The sequence below is a fragment of the Prinia subflava genome, chromosome W, assembly GCF_021018805.1.
Source record: "Prinia subflava isolate CZ2003 ecotype Zambia chromosome W, Cam_Psub_1.2, whole genome shotgun sequence".
Taxonomy (NCBI): domain Eukaryota; kingdom Metazoa; phylum Chordata; class Aves; order Passeriformes; family Cisticolidae; genus Prinia; species Prinia subflava.
The window spans coordinates 10003571-10017314 of record NC_086282.1 but is presented as its reverse complement, the minus strand read 5'-3'; the positions used below and the strand labels follow the sequence as shown (position 1 = coordinate 10017314).

The 13744-nt window shown below is 44.1% G+C and overlaps 1 protein-coding gene across 3 annotated transcripts in view; it reads left to right on the top strand.

The window, feature by feature from the left end:
• LOC134563470 (adhesion G protein-coupled receptor L3-like) overlaps window positions 1-6114 on the top strand; it is a 694578-nt gene extending 688464 nt beyond the window's left edge. Inside the window, exon 25 of one of the 3 annotated variants that reach the window (XM_063421391.1) lies at window positions 2400-6114. In XM_063421391.1, coding sequence (XP_063277461.1) covers window positions 2400-3205 — 806 coding nt within the window. In that variant the 3' untranslated portion in view covers window positions 3206-6114. The remainder of the gene's footprint in view (window positions 1-2399) is intronic. The other 2 variants (XM_063421390.1, XM_063421389.1) reach the window with 2 other exon arrangements.
• The last annotated feature ends 7630 nt before the right edge of the window (window positions 6115-13744 follow it).

The following is a 13744-nucleotide window of genomic DNA, read 5'->3' as shown; positions in this document are numbered from 1 at the left end:
ATTTCCTGGCATTATTTCTTAATTTGTGTTGCACGCTGAACATTTTATAATGGCATTGGAAAACAATTTAAATGTGATAATTTTTAAAATAAAAATGTAGACTATTAAATATTGTGCATAAAATATTTTTTTTCTGTCTAAAATGTCAATATTTTTAACCTGAAATAAACCTTGTAACAAATTCATGTATTCTGGGCAGTGGAAATTATTTCTGTTTACTCTCTTCTGCATATCATCAATTTCCTTTTTACTCATATTTCTCCTACTGTCGCTGTAAGTTTACTTGTTTTTTCTTTCCTTTTCTTCATGCTGTCGTTTAGAGCCCTACAGAGAGACAAGTATCAGAGTAAAGCTAAACATTGCATATCAAATGTAATTTTTTTTAGTTCACTTTTATTGCATCACATATAGGTGATGTAGTTAATAAAGGAAATGAATCTCACCATTTTGAAATCGAAAGACTAAGAATAGACATATGTATATATATGTGTATGCGTGTGTATGTATGTATATATATATGTATGATATATATGTATGTGTACATATATATAGATGAGATTAGATGATGCTTTCTTTGTTTATTTCTAATTTTTGTGGTATTGTTTACCCATCATAGTTTCTCATTTAGTTGTATATGCTTTTTTTTTTTTTTCCAACTTCATGTTTTTATTTGCAAGGTCATGGCATTTTTATACAGTGCATTTCATTGCAGCCCCCACTCTCTTCTCACCTGCAATGCCTCCCATTTTATTTCTGCACCAAACCCCAGATCTATGCATTGGCAGGAGGAGCGCAGTGCTCAGTGCCTCAGTGCATACGTTACTCAACGTAACCATCAAACAGATGCTGTTGTACCTGTCACCCATTACATACGGCCCTCCCCCAAAAATGTTCACTTTTTATTTCTCCCCAAGCATCGTGACTCAGTTGAAGAGCTTTCACCATGAAAATCAACGGCTTTGCTCTATGTCTGTGATGGCTAGTTGATTTTCTGGCATAGCTCCCTCATTTGCTGGGGAACCCAGGATACAGCAGCACCCTCTAAGCTTCAGAAACCTAAAAGGTGACCGACACATTTGGGGCATTTTACTCAAAAGCAAGAAGCCTTCAGTAGCGCTTTCCAGCCCTTGACATACAGCAACTACTCCATCGCAGATACAGACTGAATCCTGTCTTTTCAGAGGGTACACATGCCATGTACTAAGCATGGTATTAGCAACTGTTCATCTGAAATTGTCAGTTTAATGACTTCTCTGATCCACTGTGCCTTGCTGGGAGTTGCTTGCCAGTTTTTGGCAATGCCTGAAGCCCTTAGCTGAGAGGTCAATAAGTTATTTCATGCATCCCCACATCTGCTCTCCTTCCAAGGAGACCAGTGATCCCAAAAAAGAAAGCATGGTGGCTTAACTGCTGGGCCTGATTTTCTTCTCCCCTGCCCCCTCATGCTGGCATTGCTCTCAAAGTACTTCCCCTGCCATCTCCTGCAGTGCTTTGGGACAGAGCTGAGCTCTAGCCTTACACTATCAGAATTGAGACACCTATGGAGATGCAATAGGCAGAGCAGGGACACCCCTGCTACTCCTCTCAGGTTCCCATGAGCCCACCATACCATGACAGTGATGGTATTTGCTGTACCCTCTGCTGAACCCACTGCTTTAACTTTGCAGGTGGAATAGGAGCTATTTTTAAAGGCTTCACAAGACCCCAGAAAAGCTGCCTCCAACATCAATTGTATTAGAAAATCCCCACCTGGCCAGTGTGGAGTAAATAATTTTGGTTATGCCCTTTAGCCAGAAGAGGTAGGGCATTTAGCCTTGTTCCAGAAAATCCTGGGCCAGGAAGCACTTTGTGCCTCCCCCTTGCTACTCCCTGAATCCTGCCATTCAGTCCTTATATCTATTTATCCTGACAGCCTGCCCAGCAAAAGGGAGAGCAGACTTTTTTTCCCTCTAGGAAGGATATACTCCCAAACAAAGTTTTCGTAGTGATTAGCCTGGGCTGAAAATAGTTTTCCCTCAGCTGAGAGGAACTGTCCCCTTCCTCCAAAGCTCCTAGAGCCAGGGCAGTTGGGACCAGCCCAGGGTCATTAATTTTTCAGCTCCCCCAGGGATACATAGAGCACAAGAGCTATAGGAGAATACTGGCCAGGAGAGGTTATCCTTCTGGCTGGATATTGCCACATCAAGTCACACACTTGACAGTGCTTTCCATTTTTTTGGTGGGAAGCCCTTGACCACCAGCTGGTTAGATGGAGCTGCGCCCTCCCATTTTGGCCGTGATGCTCTCCTTGCTGCCTAGCCCCAGCAGCCGTGGCAGCCTAGGAAGGGAGTTTGAGTGTGCACATCCCGCATGAGTGTCCTGTTTGTACAAGTCACCCTCTCTTGTGTAATGTTTTTCAGAGGGGCTTCTGAACAATGCCAGGGATACAAGTGTCACGGATACTCTACCACTGAATGGTAATCAGGGCAACAGCTACAGCATCGCTAGCAGCGAGTACCTCAGCAACTGCGTGCAAATCCTTGACCACGGGTACAACCACATGGAGAATGCCCTTGAGAAAAAGATCGTGAAGGAACTCACCTCCAACTACATCCCTTCTTACCTGAACAACCATGAGAACTCCAGCGAGCAGAGCCACAACTTGATGAACAAACTCATCAACAGCGTGGGTGGCGGGAGCGAGGACGATGCCATCGTGCTGGATGATGCCACCTCCTTCACCCATGAGGAGAGCCTGGGCCTGGAGCTCATCCATGAGGAGTCGGATGCCCCACTGCTGCCTCCCCGGGTGTACTCGGCGGACAACCACCAGCCCCACCTCTACAGTCGGCATCGCATCCCACAAGACAACAGGGAGAGCTTTTTCCCTTTGCTGACCAATGAGCACACGGACAACCTGCAGTCACCCAACAGGGATTCTCTCTACACCAGTATGCTCGCACTGGCTGGCATGCCCATGACGGAAAGCATCACCACCAGCACCCAGACTGATCCTCCACCAGCGAAAAGCGGCGGTGGCAATGCCGACGATATTTACTACAAAAGCATGCCTAATCTTGGCTCCAGGAACCACGTCCATCAGCTACACACTTACTACCAGCTAGGTCGAGGCAGCAGCGACGGTTTTATAGTCCCTCTAAACAAAGAGGGAACCTCCTCGGACAGCAATGCAAAAGGACCCGCTCACTTGGTCACTAGTCTATAGAAGATGCAGCAAAAATTAAACAAAGAGACAACTAAAAGCCTCTCCGTAATGCTCAGTTTACTATTCTGAGTTAATCCAAACAGTGGTAATATTGTGTGTACTCCTAAATCTTCATGCTGTCCAAAAAGAAATTCTCAGACTTTTTTTGCTGGAATTTTTAGGCCGGCCCAGAGAGGACAGTAACTGCTGTGCCTCCCTTATCTTCCCATCCTTCTTCCCTCCAGACAGACTTTGTTATGTTAATGAAAGAGATAGATAACAGCACACTTCGTGGCCTTCTCAAGTTATGCTGTGTTTGTTTAAACAATCCTTGATGCTGTGTTGCTCTTAATACCGAGGACCTAATTTAAGAGTGAAAAAAAAAAAATAAAAGGCCAAAAATGTGCATTTGAAACTAGTAGCAATGACACATCTAGGTGGGAGCTCTGTGTAAAACAAGCTAGCAAAACTCTTACCAATCCAGATCACATCATGGGTTATGGTCACTCATGGTTTCACTGCAGCGCCCTTTGCTGTGGGAGCAAACAAAATGTAAACAAATTTAATGAGATGGAAGGGAATCCTAGAATCCTGTGCTAAAGGCATATTTTACATTTTGCTGTATTAACAGATGATAAAAACTTATGGCAGAAAAAGAAAAGCGAACAATTTCTATGTAATGTACAGATACTAGCATTGCATATATAGTCTGTTTTCTGTTCCTCCAGAACTTGCATCCCTGTTAATGTAGTGGAAAAAAAAATAAGGACTTTTTTCTGTTGTGCTGGTCTTGTAAGTTTGTCTACCAGTAGGAGCAAGGTTTTTCATAACTCTTTTTTTTAAAAATTTTGTTTTTCCTCTTCCACTGCTCCTTCCCTCTGTCCCCTTCCCATCCCAGTAAAAAAAAAACTCACCGGGGAAAAAAAAACCAAACCCAAACATCACTTTCTAAGGACCATTTTTAATAACACCATCACCATTTCTTTTCAGCTAAGGCAGTCTTTTAATTTCCTTGCTGTATAACCTTTTTCAGCCGGCATGTTGCCAGCAGACCTTTTGGCAGCCTAGAGCAGGGCAAACTTCCTCATTGTCAGTGCACAACCAATCCTGGCAATAATCCTGTGAAGCATCTCTGGCGAACAGCCCCTCATCCAGGCCCTTGGGTCACATCCAGGGACTGAGATGGGGCTTTGTAGTCGTAGTGGGAGTTCTACAGGAGACAGCGGCCATTTCCCTGGAGGAGCAAAGGGCCTTCTCGGCTCAGTCTGGTCCCTGGTTTAGGCACTTGTACTGCAGTGGTTAAGAAGAAAATAGATTGACGTGTCATGAGCTTAAAAGTACTTTGCAGTGATTTTTAATTAAAAAAAAAAAAGTCCTCTGTTCATTATTTTTCCTAACAGGAAATTTATTTATTTGACTGGATTTTAAAGTAACATAGGCTTTCTGGAGGTAAATTAGCAGCACGGAGTCTGAATTCTTCTTTTTCTTTTTCTTTTTTTTTTTTAATTTACGATCCATTTTGTACAGTCTCAACAGTTGAATGACCTCATTACTAATATTTGTTGTAAAAGTAAAGCTTGTTTGCCAACCAATAAACAACTGATCACGATTTTAAAGATACTGTATGTATGTACTGTACAATTAATCTCTCTTTTTTTGTCGTTGTTGTTCCTCTCTCCATTAATGTCTTCAGTATGGGTCTCCACTCCTTTACGGCATGGGTGAGCAATGCTGAAGAAAGGAGGCCTAAACTGAGAAATTTAAGCACAAAGGTTATGCAGCTGTGGCTGACTAGAAATATGAGGCTGGTGGTACTTGTTTAGGGGCAAACACAACACTAATTGACATTTGTTGCAGGTGATTCTACGTCTGTTTTGTGCCTACTGTATAAAGTAGCCAACAACACATGGATGATTTGAGTATAGTGTTTCATGTGTCGTATCTTTTAATCATTGTAATTTTTTTCTTTTCTTAATTAGTTTTTGTTTTGTTTTTTTTTTTAATTTGGGTTTTCTGAGATTAAAAACTGCCAGTAGCATGTCAAAGAGTAAAACAAGTCCCCATTAGGCCTTCTTGATCGTTGTTTGCTGTCCCTTTATTTTCTTGCTCCGGGCATATGCCAAGCACCCTCACCATCCTTGGCCACGTTGTCCTTCCCACCCCACCTCTGCCAATGGCCCACTGGCACTTTGCTGCTCTCCTGCAGCCTCCCCCTTCAAATCCCTTGAGTGCAATCAGGAATACAGAAAGCCACAAAATAGACTGGAAAGGTTGAAAGGGAAAATATCCACCTCTGGATATGACTGGTAATGAATTTTCAGTGATTTTTTGCAAAGCCCTCCCATGGCCTAGGGGGCTTAGTGCCTTGGTGCTGCCTCCATCTAAACTGTGCCTATCCAAGTCCTATCATGCTGGGTAAAAGCCAGAAGACTTGGAGCAGGTGGGTGAGGCACATGTTAAACAAGATATTCCCAGTGCTGGAGGATAAATGCAGCAGCAGCAGATCAGTGGAGCAGTTCCTCTCCATCCCGGGGTTGTCCTCACATTGGGGCAGTGCTGCTCGGTGCTTCTCATCAGTCTTGTTGGACACCAACCAGGAGTGGTGGTACTTGGTGGTATTCATGGCCTACAAGAGTCTGGTTCGAGTCACCTGAGTCCTTCCTGCAGCCACTCTGGCCAAAACATCCTGGGGAAGAAGCTCCATGTGGGAGCAAGCACTGATCACAGCAGTGCCTCTTGCTGGGTCTAGGTTTTGGTAAGGGAGCATTTCCTATTGGAATATTGGGGAATCACCTGACTTCATAGCACAGCAGCCACTGGCCAGTCAGGTTGTGCCCTTGCTCTTGATCCTGCCTCCCTGTTTAATTTTATTTTCCATACCAGCAGCAATGAAAGTGGATAGTGCGTGGTGGATACACTTACAGGTACAGCAGGTGATTCACACCCATGTGATCCCAGCAATCCATGTATCAGCCCAAGAAAGGCTGCTGAGGCTTTAAATAACTGAGGTACCTCTTACTTTGGGGAAAGTAAAAATTATTTCACTGTATTAGACTCAAAAAAATAGTTTTTCAGGGGTATGGTGGAATTGAGTTCGTGCTGAGGGTGAGATACGCCCTAGCAAATATCATCATGGTAAAGTGGGAGGCAGGTGATGAACACAGCATTTACTGGTGTTTCTGAAACTCTGCAAGAACAAACCAGTGGTGGATTTGCCATTTGATGGTTTTGTCCTACTGAAAAATCTTTAACTTCTACTACAAATGGTCATTCTTCCTCAGCCCTTTAATGTATTTCAGGTTTATCAGTGTGCAGGCTGTTTTTCCCCTCTTTATCCCTTCTCTTTGCCAACCTGTCCATGCCTATTAGCACTTTGATTGCAAAAAAATGCTGTTTATTTTCAAGCTGATTTTTTCTGTCCCCAGGCTGTTCTGACATCACAGAATTCACTGTTGGTGCTTCTTATGGCTTAGGAAACAGCTGAATCATGAAAGAGAGGGAAAATATATATTATTAATTTTATTAAGCCAAAAATGGTTGAAGACTGTAATATAGTGAGGATGTTTTATGAAGGGGAGCAGGACGCAGATTATTTATGGCATTTTCTTTCCCTTGAGAACAGATTTTGTTGTGTCAGTTGATTATAGGCATGGTGAAGTTTGGTGCTTGGATAAGTAGCTTCTTATATACAATTCTTATGTGACTGGCAGCAGTGTCTTCTGTGCAGACTACAGCTTGTGAAAATCAACTCACTGTTAAGTCCTTGGTGCCTACAATGCTCCTGGGGTATGAGAGAGAGCTGCAAAACTTCTAAAGCATTTCTTAATGCTGAGCCAAGGCAAGAACATGAGAAAAAAAGCTTGATGAAAATCTAGTAGTGATTATGTTGTTAAATCCATACTCATGCTTGAGGCACATAACTGTGTAGGCTGGGTTGAAGGGGATAATCAGCCCTGTACTCGAGGGATCTTTTTTAAAGCTCCATTTAACAAAACAAAACAAAGCAAAGCACACCAAACCAAACCAAACCAAACCAAACCAAACTAAACCAAACCAGATTTATCTTATAGGGAGAAGATTAAAGCTTCGTCATTCAACTGCAACAAGCATCCCACTTTCAGATGAAAACAGACAAAATAGAGGCAAACAGGTAGTGCTTGATCTGATGAGAACATCAACTGATATACAGACCATTTTCTGAAACACAGGGCCACCTTTGGGAAGCATGAGCTGCCAGGCATGTTTGAAGTGAGGATTGTTAATACTGATCTATTGATTGAGCTGTCCCTTTCAGAAAGCCTTCTTGTGGGAAGAGGGGAATGGAGAAGTACAAGGCTCCATGCTTTGCATTTTCCTGAAAATCATCTTAGGATGCTTTACAAGTTATGAATCCCTTTCTACACTCACTCCTAATTTGTGCAGGACTGGATTATTTTTTTCTGTGTAATCCCATTCGAGACCACCCCATAAAGAGCTGACACATCAGCTTACTGCTTAAGGACTAAGCACTTTGACTACAGCAGGCAATTCTCACCCATTTTCTGCAAGAGCCAGAAGAGACTGTAAGATCTCCTTGAAATGTGAAGGAGAAATACAAGGCAAAAGACAAGCCAAGAAAGACCATGTAGGCTGGAGGGTTGCTGGGAATGGGGGATATTCATCACAGCTTTGGAGGCACTGTGTAGGCGATATTGCTTACTATGGTCCTGTTCATTTCTGCCTGTTGATTGCTTTTAATTCCTTGACATCTGTAGTTGTTTACCAATCTTTTTCTTTCCTCCCTTGCCCCAGGTAACAAGCAGTGAGATACCTCAGAGGGCCAGGGGAAACAGTGGTGATGGGGGGAGGCACTGAGCTCCTGGGGGTCCTTTTGTGTCTGTGTATGTCCCTATTGCCTGCATCCCCCTTCCCTGACCAGCTGGCCTCTCTGTCACACACCCATGTGCCCTTGATCTCACTAGGATATGAAGAATGTAATACCCTGCAGAATTGCCTAGTCAACAGGGATAGAAAGACAGCTCATCTTATTAAAAACCTGTCTCAGGAAAGCCTAAGAGCACAGGCTTGGTCATCTGTCATACCCTGATCTCCTCCTTACCTTTAGAAAGAAAAGTACTTTATTTTTAGCTATCTGCTGCATTCAGCTACACTCTATGCAAATTTTATTTAATGAATATTTTACATTTTAAATAGTTTGGGCTCATGAACATTATATAAATGTCATGTTGCAGGCTCTCTTGTAGTGGCATGGAGGACATCCTGCAGTGTAAAGCTGAAGCCAGATAAAATCTGTGATTAGTGCTCCCAGGGAAGGCAGCCATGGATTGTTCAGTGACTCTCCTCGGTGGGGGCATTAACAGTGCAGTCAGGGGAGGGCACTGCAGGACCCCTGGGAGGCAGCAGCATTCCCCTTTCTGGGCTGAGGGACATTTCCTTCAGAATGGGTAGCTGGCTTAGGGCCAGTTTTGCTCTTCCAAAGGCTTTGGCAAGCCCTGGGGATGAATGGATCATACACCAGATCATTTATCATCTCAGTTCAGAAAAGGCTGTCTGTTTAAAGCTGAAATATTGAGACTAGCCAGGACAGCTTGGAAATCTTCCTTTTTCACATCAAAATAGCTTTTTACAGGTGCTTACTGTTTATTGTATTCAGTACGCCAGACAGATGGTGATAGTCTTCTTCAGGAAAATGACAAAACCAAAAAATCATTCTAAGTATTTTTTGTCTTTTCATTTCTTTACCCTCCACATAGTTTCTTTTCTTATATTTCTACTCCTTAAATACACTGTACACAAGTAAAAACCCAAGCTAAAACTTCAATAAATAAACAAAAAATATTAGTATACAGAGCAATTATTATGTGTTGGAAGCAAATGTTTGGTATCTTAGCAGTGCTGCTTAAAACCCCAGCAGCTTTGAAGACACAAACATAGCTGCTGCACAACCTCCTCAGCTGGTGTGATGGCAGTATTTGTACAGATGACCAAATATGTCAGACTGCCATGTACAATGGACTGCATCTTGTGTTACAGCTTTAGAAAGGTTATATCCAGCAGAAGGGTGCTTGATGGGTAAATTACAGCAATAATAATACTATTTTCAGCCTGTCTTCTACTTCTCTTGGAGGCATCTCAGGCAGAGTGAATTTGGGTCCCTGTGGCAGAAAACCTCACTCTAGACATGGGCCCTGCAGCCTTTGTGTCCCACCAGCAGCAAAGGCTTCACCTTTCAGTGGGCACAGCTCTGTGGTAGTATGAATGAGGATGAATGTTGAAAACCAAGCGGTCAACAAACTGGGTGGAAGATGTCTGGGTATTTCACTTGGGAAGCAGAAGCACTGTGCCCCAAGCATCTCTGAGGATTTGGTTGCACAAAAGCTGCAAAGAGGGTGTGGGAAAATGGACTTTTGGTTGGGGGGAATTAAAAGAAAAAGCCCCTGATTTCTAGCAAGGCTTTGTCCTCTGGCTGAAATATACCAAAAAGAGTTTCAGGTGCTTCCTGTAGGCAGCTGGAGAGAAGTGCAAGGTCATGGGGAAGTAGAACCCTGTGTGATGGGAGGCATATTTGAGGCAAGCTAAAGCTTTGCTGTGGCTATCGGGTGCCTGCTCTGGCCAGCCCCTGGTTTCCTCACCTTAAAAAAAAAAAAAAAAAAAAAAAAAAAAAAAAAAAAAAAAGATAAGTTTTAATGGTTTGCCACAAAGCAGCCTTTCGGTTTGGGTTTGGGGTTTTTTTTCAGAGGGTGCCTTCCTGATAAATAAAAGAGGATTTTTTTTTCAGTGCAAGCACCTCAGTTCTGCCCTTTGGTCACCATCCCCTCACCCCCTTCCTTGCTTGCTTATTCAAACTTAGAGATAAAAGGCCTCATTATCATTGCTTAAGCTGCTGTTGATATCAGCCAGGAAGAGTGCTACATATTAAATAAGTAGGATTTTTGATTTTCTTTATTCTTTACACACTGTGCACCCAGGCATTTTCCACTGCTGGAAGTTTGTACTGCAATGCAAAGCAGCCCACTGAGCTAACAGCAGTGAAAATGAAAGGAGAAAATGCATCCCACTACTCAGGAAAAGAAGAAAAAAAAAGAGATGAACAACAAGGAAAGGATGAAAGTCCCTCCTCCTCAGAAAAACCCCCCAAGATCAAAATTGCCAAGCTGGGAGATGTCTGAAAAGTTGCTGGTTCTGCCCCCACCACTTCCCCTTTGACGCCATAGAGGGCAACATATATTTGGGGGGGGGGGGGTGAGAAACAGAGTGAAATGATTTATGCTTAGAAAATGGCTCCAGAATAACTCTTCATTCTTCTTGAATATGATTAGCCTATCTTAAGATCTCCCTGAAATATTATTTGTAAAAAAGCCTGCATGTGGTCACCCCAAAGTGCATGTGGCTGTGTCCTTCTAAGTGAGCTTGTGAAAGGAGGCGCTTTTCTCCCTGGGGCTGCAGTGATTATAAAGGCAGCTGTAAAGCAGAGCACTCAGGATGTAAAGCACCCTTCAGTTAATGTCTGAAACCAAAACAAATCTGTTTACTCTGCAGTCATTTGTACTGAATATTTATTACTAAGGGGCAGGGGGGACACAACAGAAAGTGCAGTTTGCTCATAAAAGCCCTGTTGTGTTGATACAAACTGGTGGCTATAGCTCAGTGCTGTGCTAAACACAGAGGAGAAAAGAGGCAGTGTCATTCTTCTGCAGGGCAGTGGGCAGCAGTAGCCAATGCTGCTGTACAACAAACTACTGGCTCATGGGGGGCCAAAGCCAAGCAAAAGAGTAGCACCAAATTCAGCAAAAAGGGTGGAAGGAGATTCCCAATGGAGTGCTCACCCATAAATACATACACCTTCCCTGAGCAAGCCTTCCTTTTCAAGGCAATTCCAGGCATCTACTGCTTTGTTTGGGGATGGAAATGGTCTTGAAAATAGCTGGTGGTGGTTGCAGGGTCCTGCTCCGGGGATTTACCTGCTCTCCTCTTGTTTTTCACAGAAGGCGGAAGGACGCCCAAGCAGGAGCCAGTCTTCAGGCGAGTCACCATGGAGGACAGTGTCATCTAGTGCCCAAGGACCCCATGAGCCTGCCCCGGCCAGCCCATGCCAGTGCACCACCTCAGCTCCTCTGTGCCTCAGCTCACCCATCCCTCACTTGGGATCGCACAACAGCAGAGGCTGGAGAAACTGTCCTCGACCAAACCCTCAGCAAACCCTTGCATCCCCAAGGAGAGAACAGCCCAGCTGAGACTCCTGCTGCCCCATGCATGGCAGCACCCTGGGAAGCGCCCTCGCCGTCTGGTCACTTGTCTCTTTTTTGAAGATGAGCAGAACGGGTGAAAATTGTCTTTTGTAATAAGAAATTAGTTTCACCTGCTCCAAACATTGACTTTGCAACTTGATAACATTTGAAAGATGGCTGATTGCGCTTAATGCACCATCCTGAGCCTCTCTCCATGCTCTCAAGCTGGGCTGTATAAAGGGGAACCTGCAGGATGCAGGTTGCTGTTGCAAATACAGACCTGTCAGTGCGAAGAGCCAACAAGGGAAGGACCAGAGGGACAGAGAAGTAGTTCTTACACCAGAAGAAGCTGAACATGCCAGCAGAATACTGTCAAGCAAAGCTGTTGCTTGTAAATAGGGACTGGCGCATGTGTCCAGCAGCAGCTCCACTTGGCCAAAGCTTCTCGGGGAAAAGCTGCTCAGATTTTAATGTCTTGTGTAAATAGAAATATTTTTTTGAGGAAAAAAAAATGAGCCTTAGTATCTTGAAGACAGCATTTCTCAATCAGCTCAGCTGGGGATGGATATATGGGAACCCATGGGATCTGCCTGCTGGAGTCTGGTGAGGGGTCTTGCAGCCAAGCTGTGCCATCACTGCAGGTGCAGGAGGCACCTGAAGGAGGATGAACCTGTCCAGCAGAGGACTAGGCAGACATTTCTCCCTAGTCCCTCTAAACAGGGCGAAGTCACTGGTCCCATGGTCTCTGCTGGTATAAATACTCAGCTACAGCCCACAGAGGACTTGGACTGTTTGGTGCAGTTGTGGGAAGAGGGAGGGTGGGATGGGCAGAAATCATGAGAGGGATGCAAACTCCATCAGCGTGGTGATCCTCAGGCTTTCAGCATTAGTTAAAAAAAGGAAAAAAGAAAAAAAAAAAACAAACCCTGAAGGTTTATTAATGGCATTGGGCCAACTGTTCAGCTGGGTAAATGGAGGTATGCCTAGACATGTTCTGTGTTCATGTCAGCCAGTGCCTGTCTGTGCAGTTCTCTGTCTGTGCAAACGCGTGTGCAAGGCTGTGTCTGATTCAAGGGGCTGCCAGCCAGTGCAGGTACCTGTGTCCATGTAGCTGTGTCCATGAGAGAGGAGAGAAAATGGATGTGTGTGTTGTACTGCCCTTCATATGCCCAAACACATCTGAGGAGTCATACGTAACGCTGCTAGGTGCAGCTGTAGTAGCATGAGTGTGGAGTAGTGTCCACACCTCTCCAGGGAATGAGGCATGGCAGGCAGGGGGATGGTGTTAGCTGACTGAGAACTGATAAATCTCTGCTCTGCACTGAGTTGTCATCCACTGTCTCTTGCTGTGGCACAACAGCGCTCATCTGCAAACACCACCAGCAGAACAGGCTGCACTTGAGCATGGACGCTGGCAGGATGGTACCTCCTGGAAGTTGGACAGGAGCTTTGGAGTTTCCCTTTCATCATTCACCACCCAAAGCTTACTTATGCCTTATTTACTCTGAGTTCAACTGTTCAGACTCATGGAGTGCAGGGAAATCAGGAAAAGAGAATGAAATTAGAAACTGAAATCAGAAAAAAGCCGATACATAAGAAGAAAACATATATTTTTGAAAATTACCTCCAATAACTTCTTCTGGACATAGAACACTCTCTTCAGCTTAACATTTTGCAGGAAAGCAGTGCCAAGGTAAAATGTCTTCCCCATGAAGAAGCCAGATTGCATGAAACAACTGTTGCACTATTTAACACAGCATTGGGGCCAAAGCCCCTTTACCTTTGCAAGGAATAGACAGAGGGCAATCAACAGAAATTGGAAGCTGCCTCAAATTCTTGAGGGGTGTGGGCATCTAGAGTGGTAATTTGCTTGATGTGGTCCAAGGTGAGCTGCAGAGACAGTCTTTTTCACTTGAATACTTGAATACCTCCTGTCATCCAGCTGTGTGTGTTACCATTAACACCTAACAACTGCCAGTGCCAAGTGATTTATATATTTATCAGACCATTTTTTATGTATCAAACCAGTGCATGGGGGGCACTGTGCTTTCATCTGCCACATGTGGACACCTCTTCCTTTGCCCACTTCTCCAGCCTTGTATGGTGTCCCCAGGCAAGGTGACCATCATCTTGGGGAGGCTGTGGTTTCCTCCCCAGTGAAGGCTGTTAGCCTTTTTTCCAGGAAGAAAAATAGTGAAAGGTAGGAGCAACACACCCTGACTTAGTGCTGGAAATGTGCTGAAAGTCAGCCAGTGTATTAAGCAAAAAAAAAAAAAAAAAAAAAGCTCCAAAATGTTTGAAAGTTCACAATCTTTCACATCCATGAGGGGAC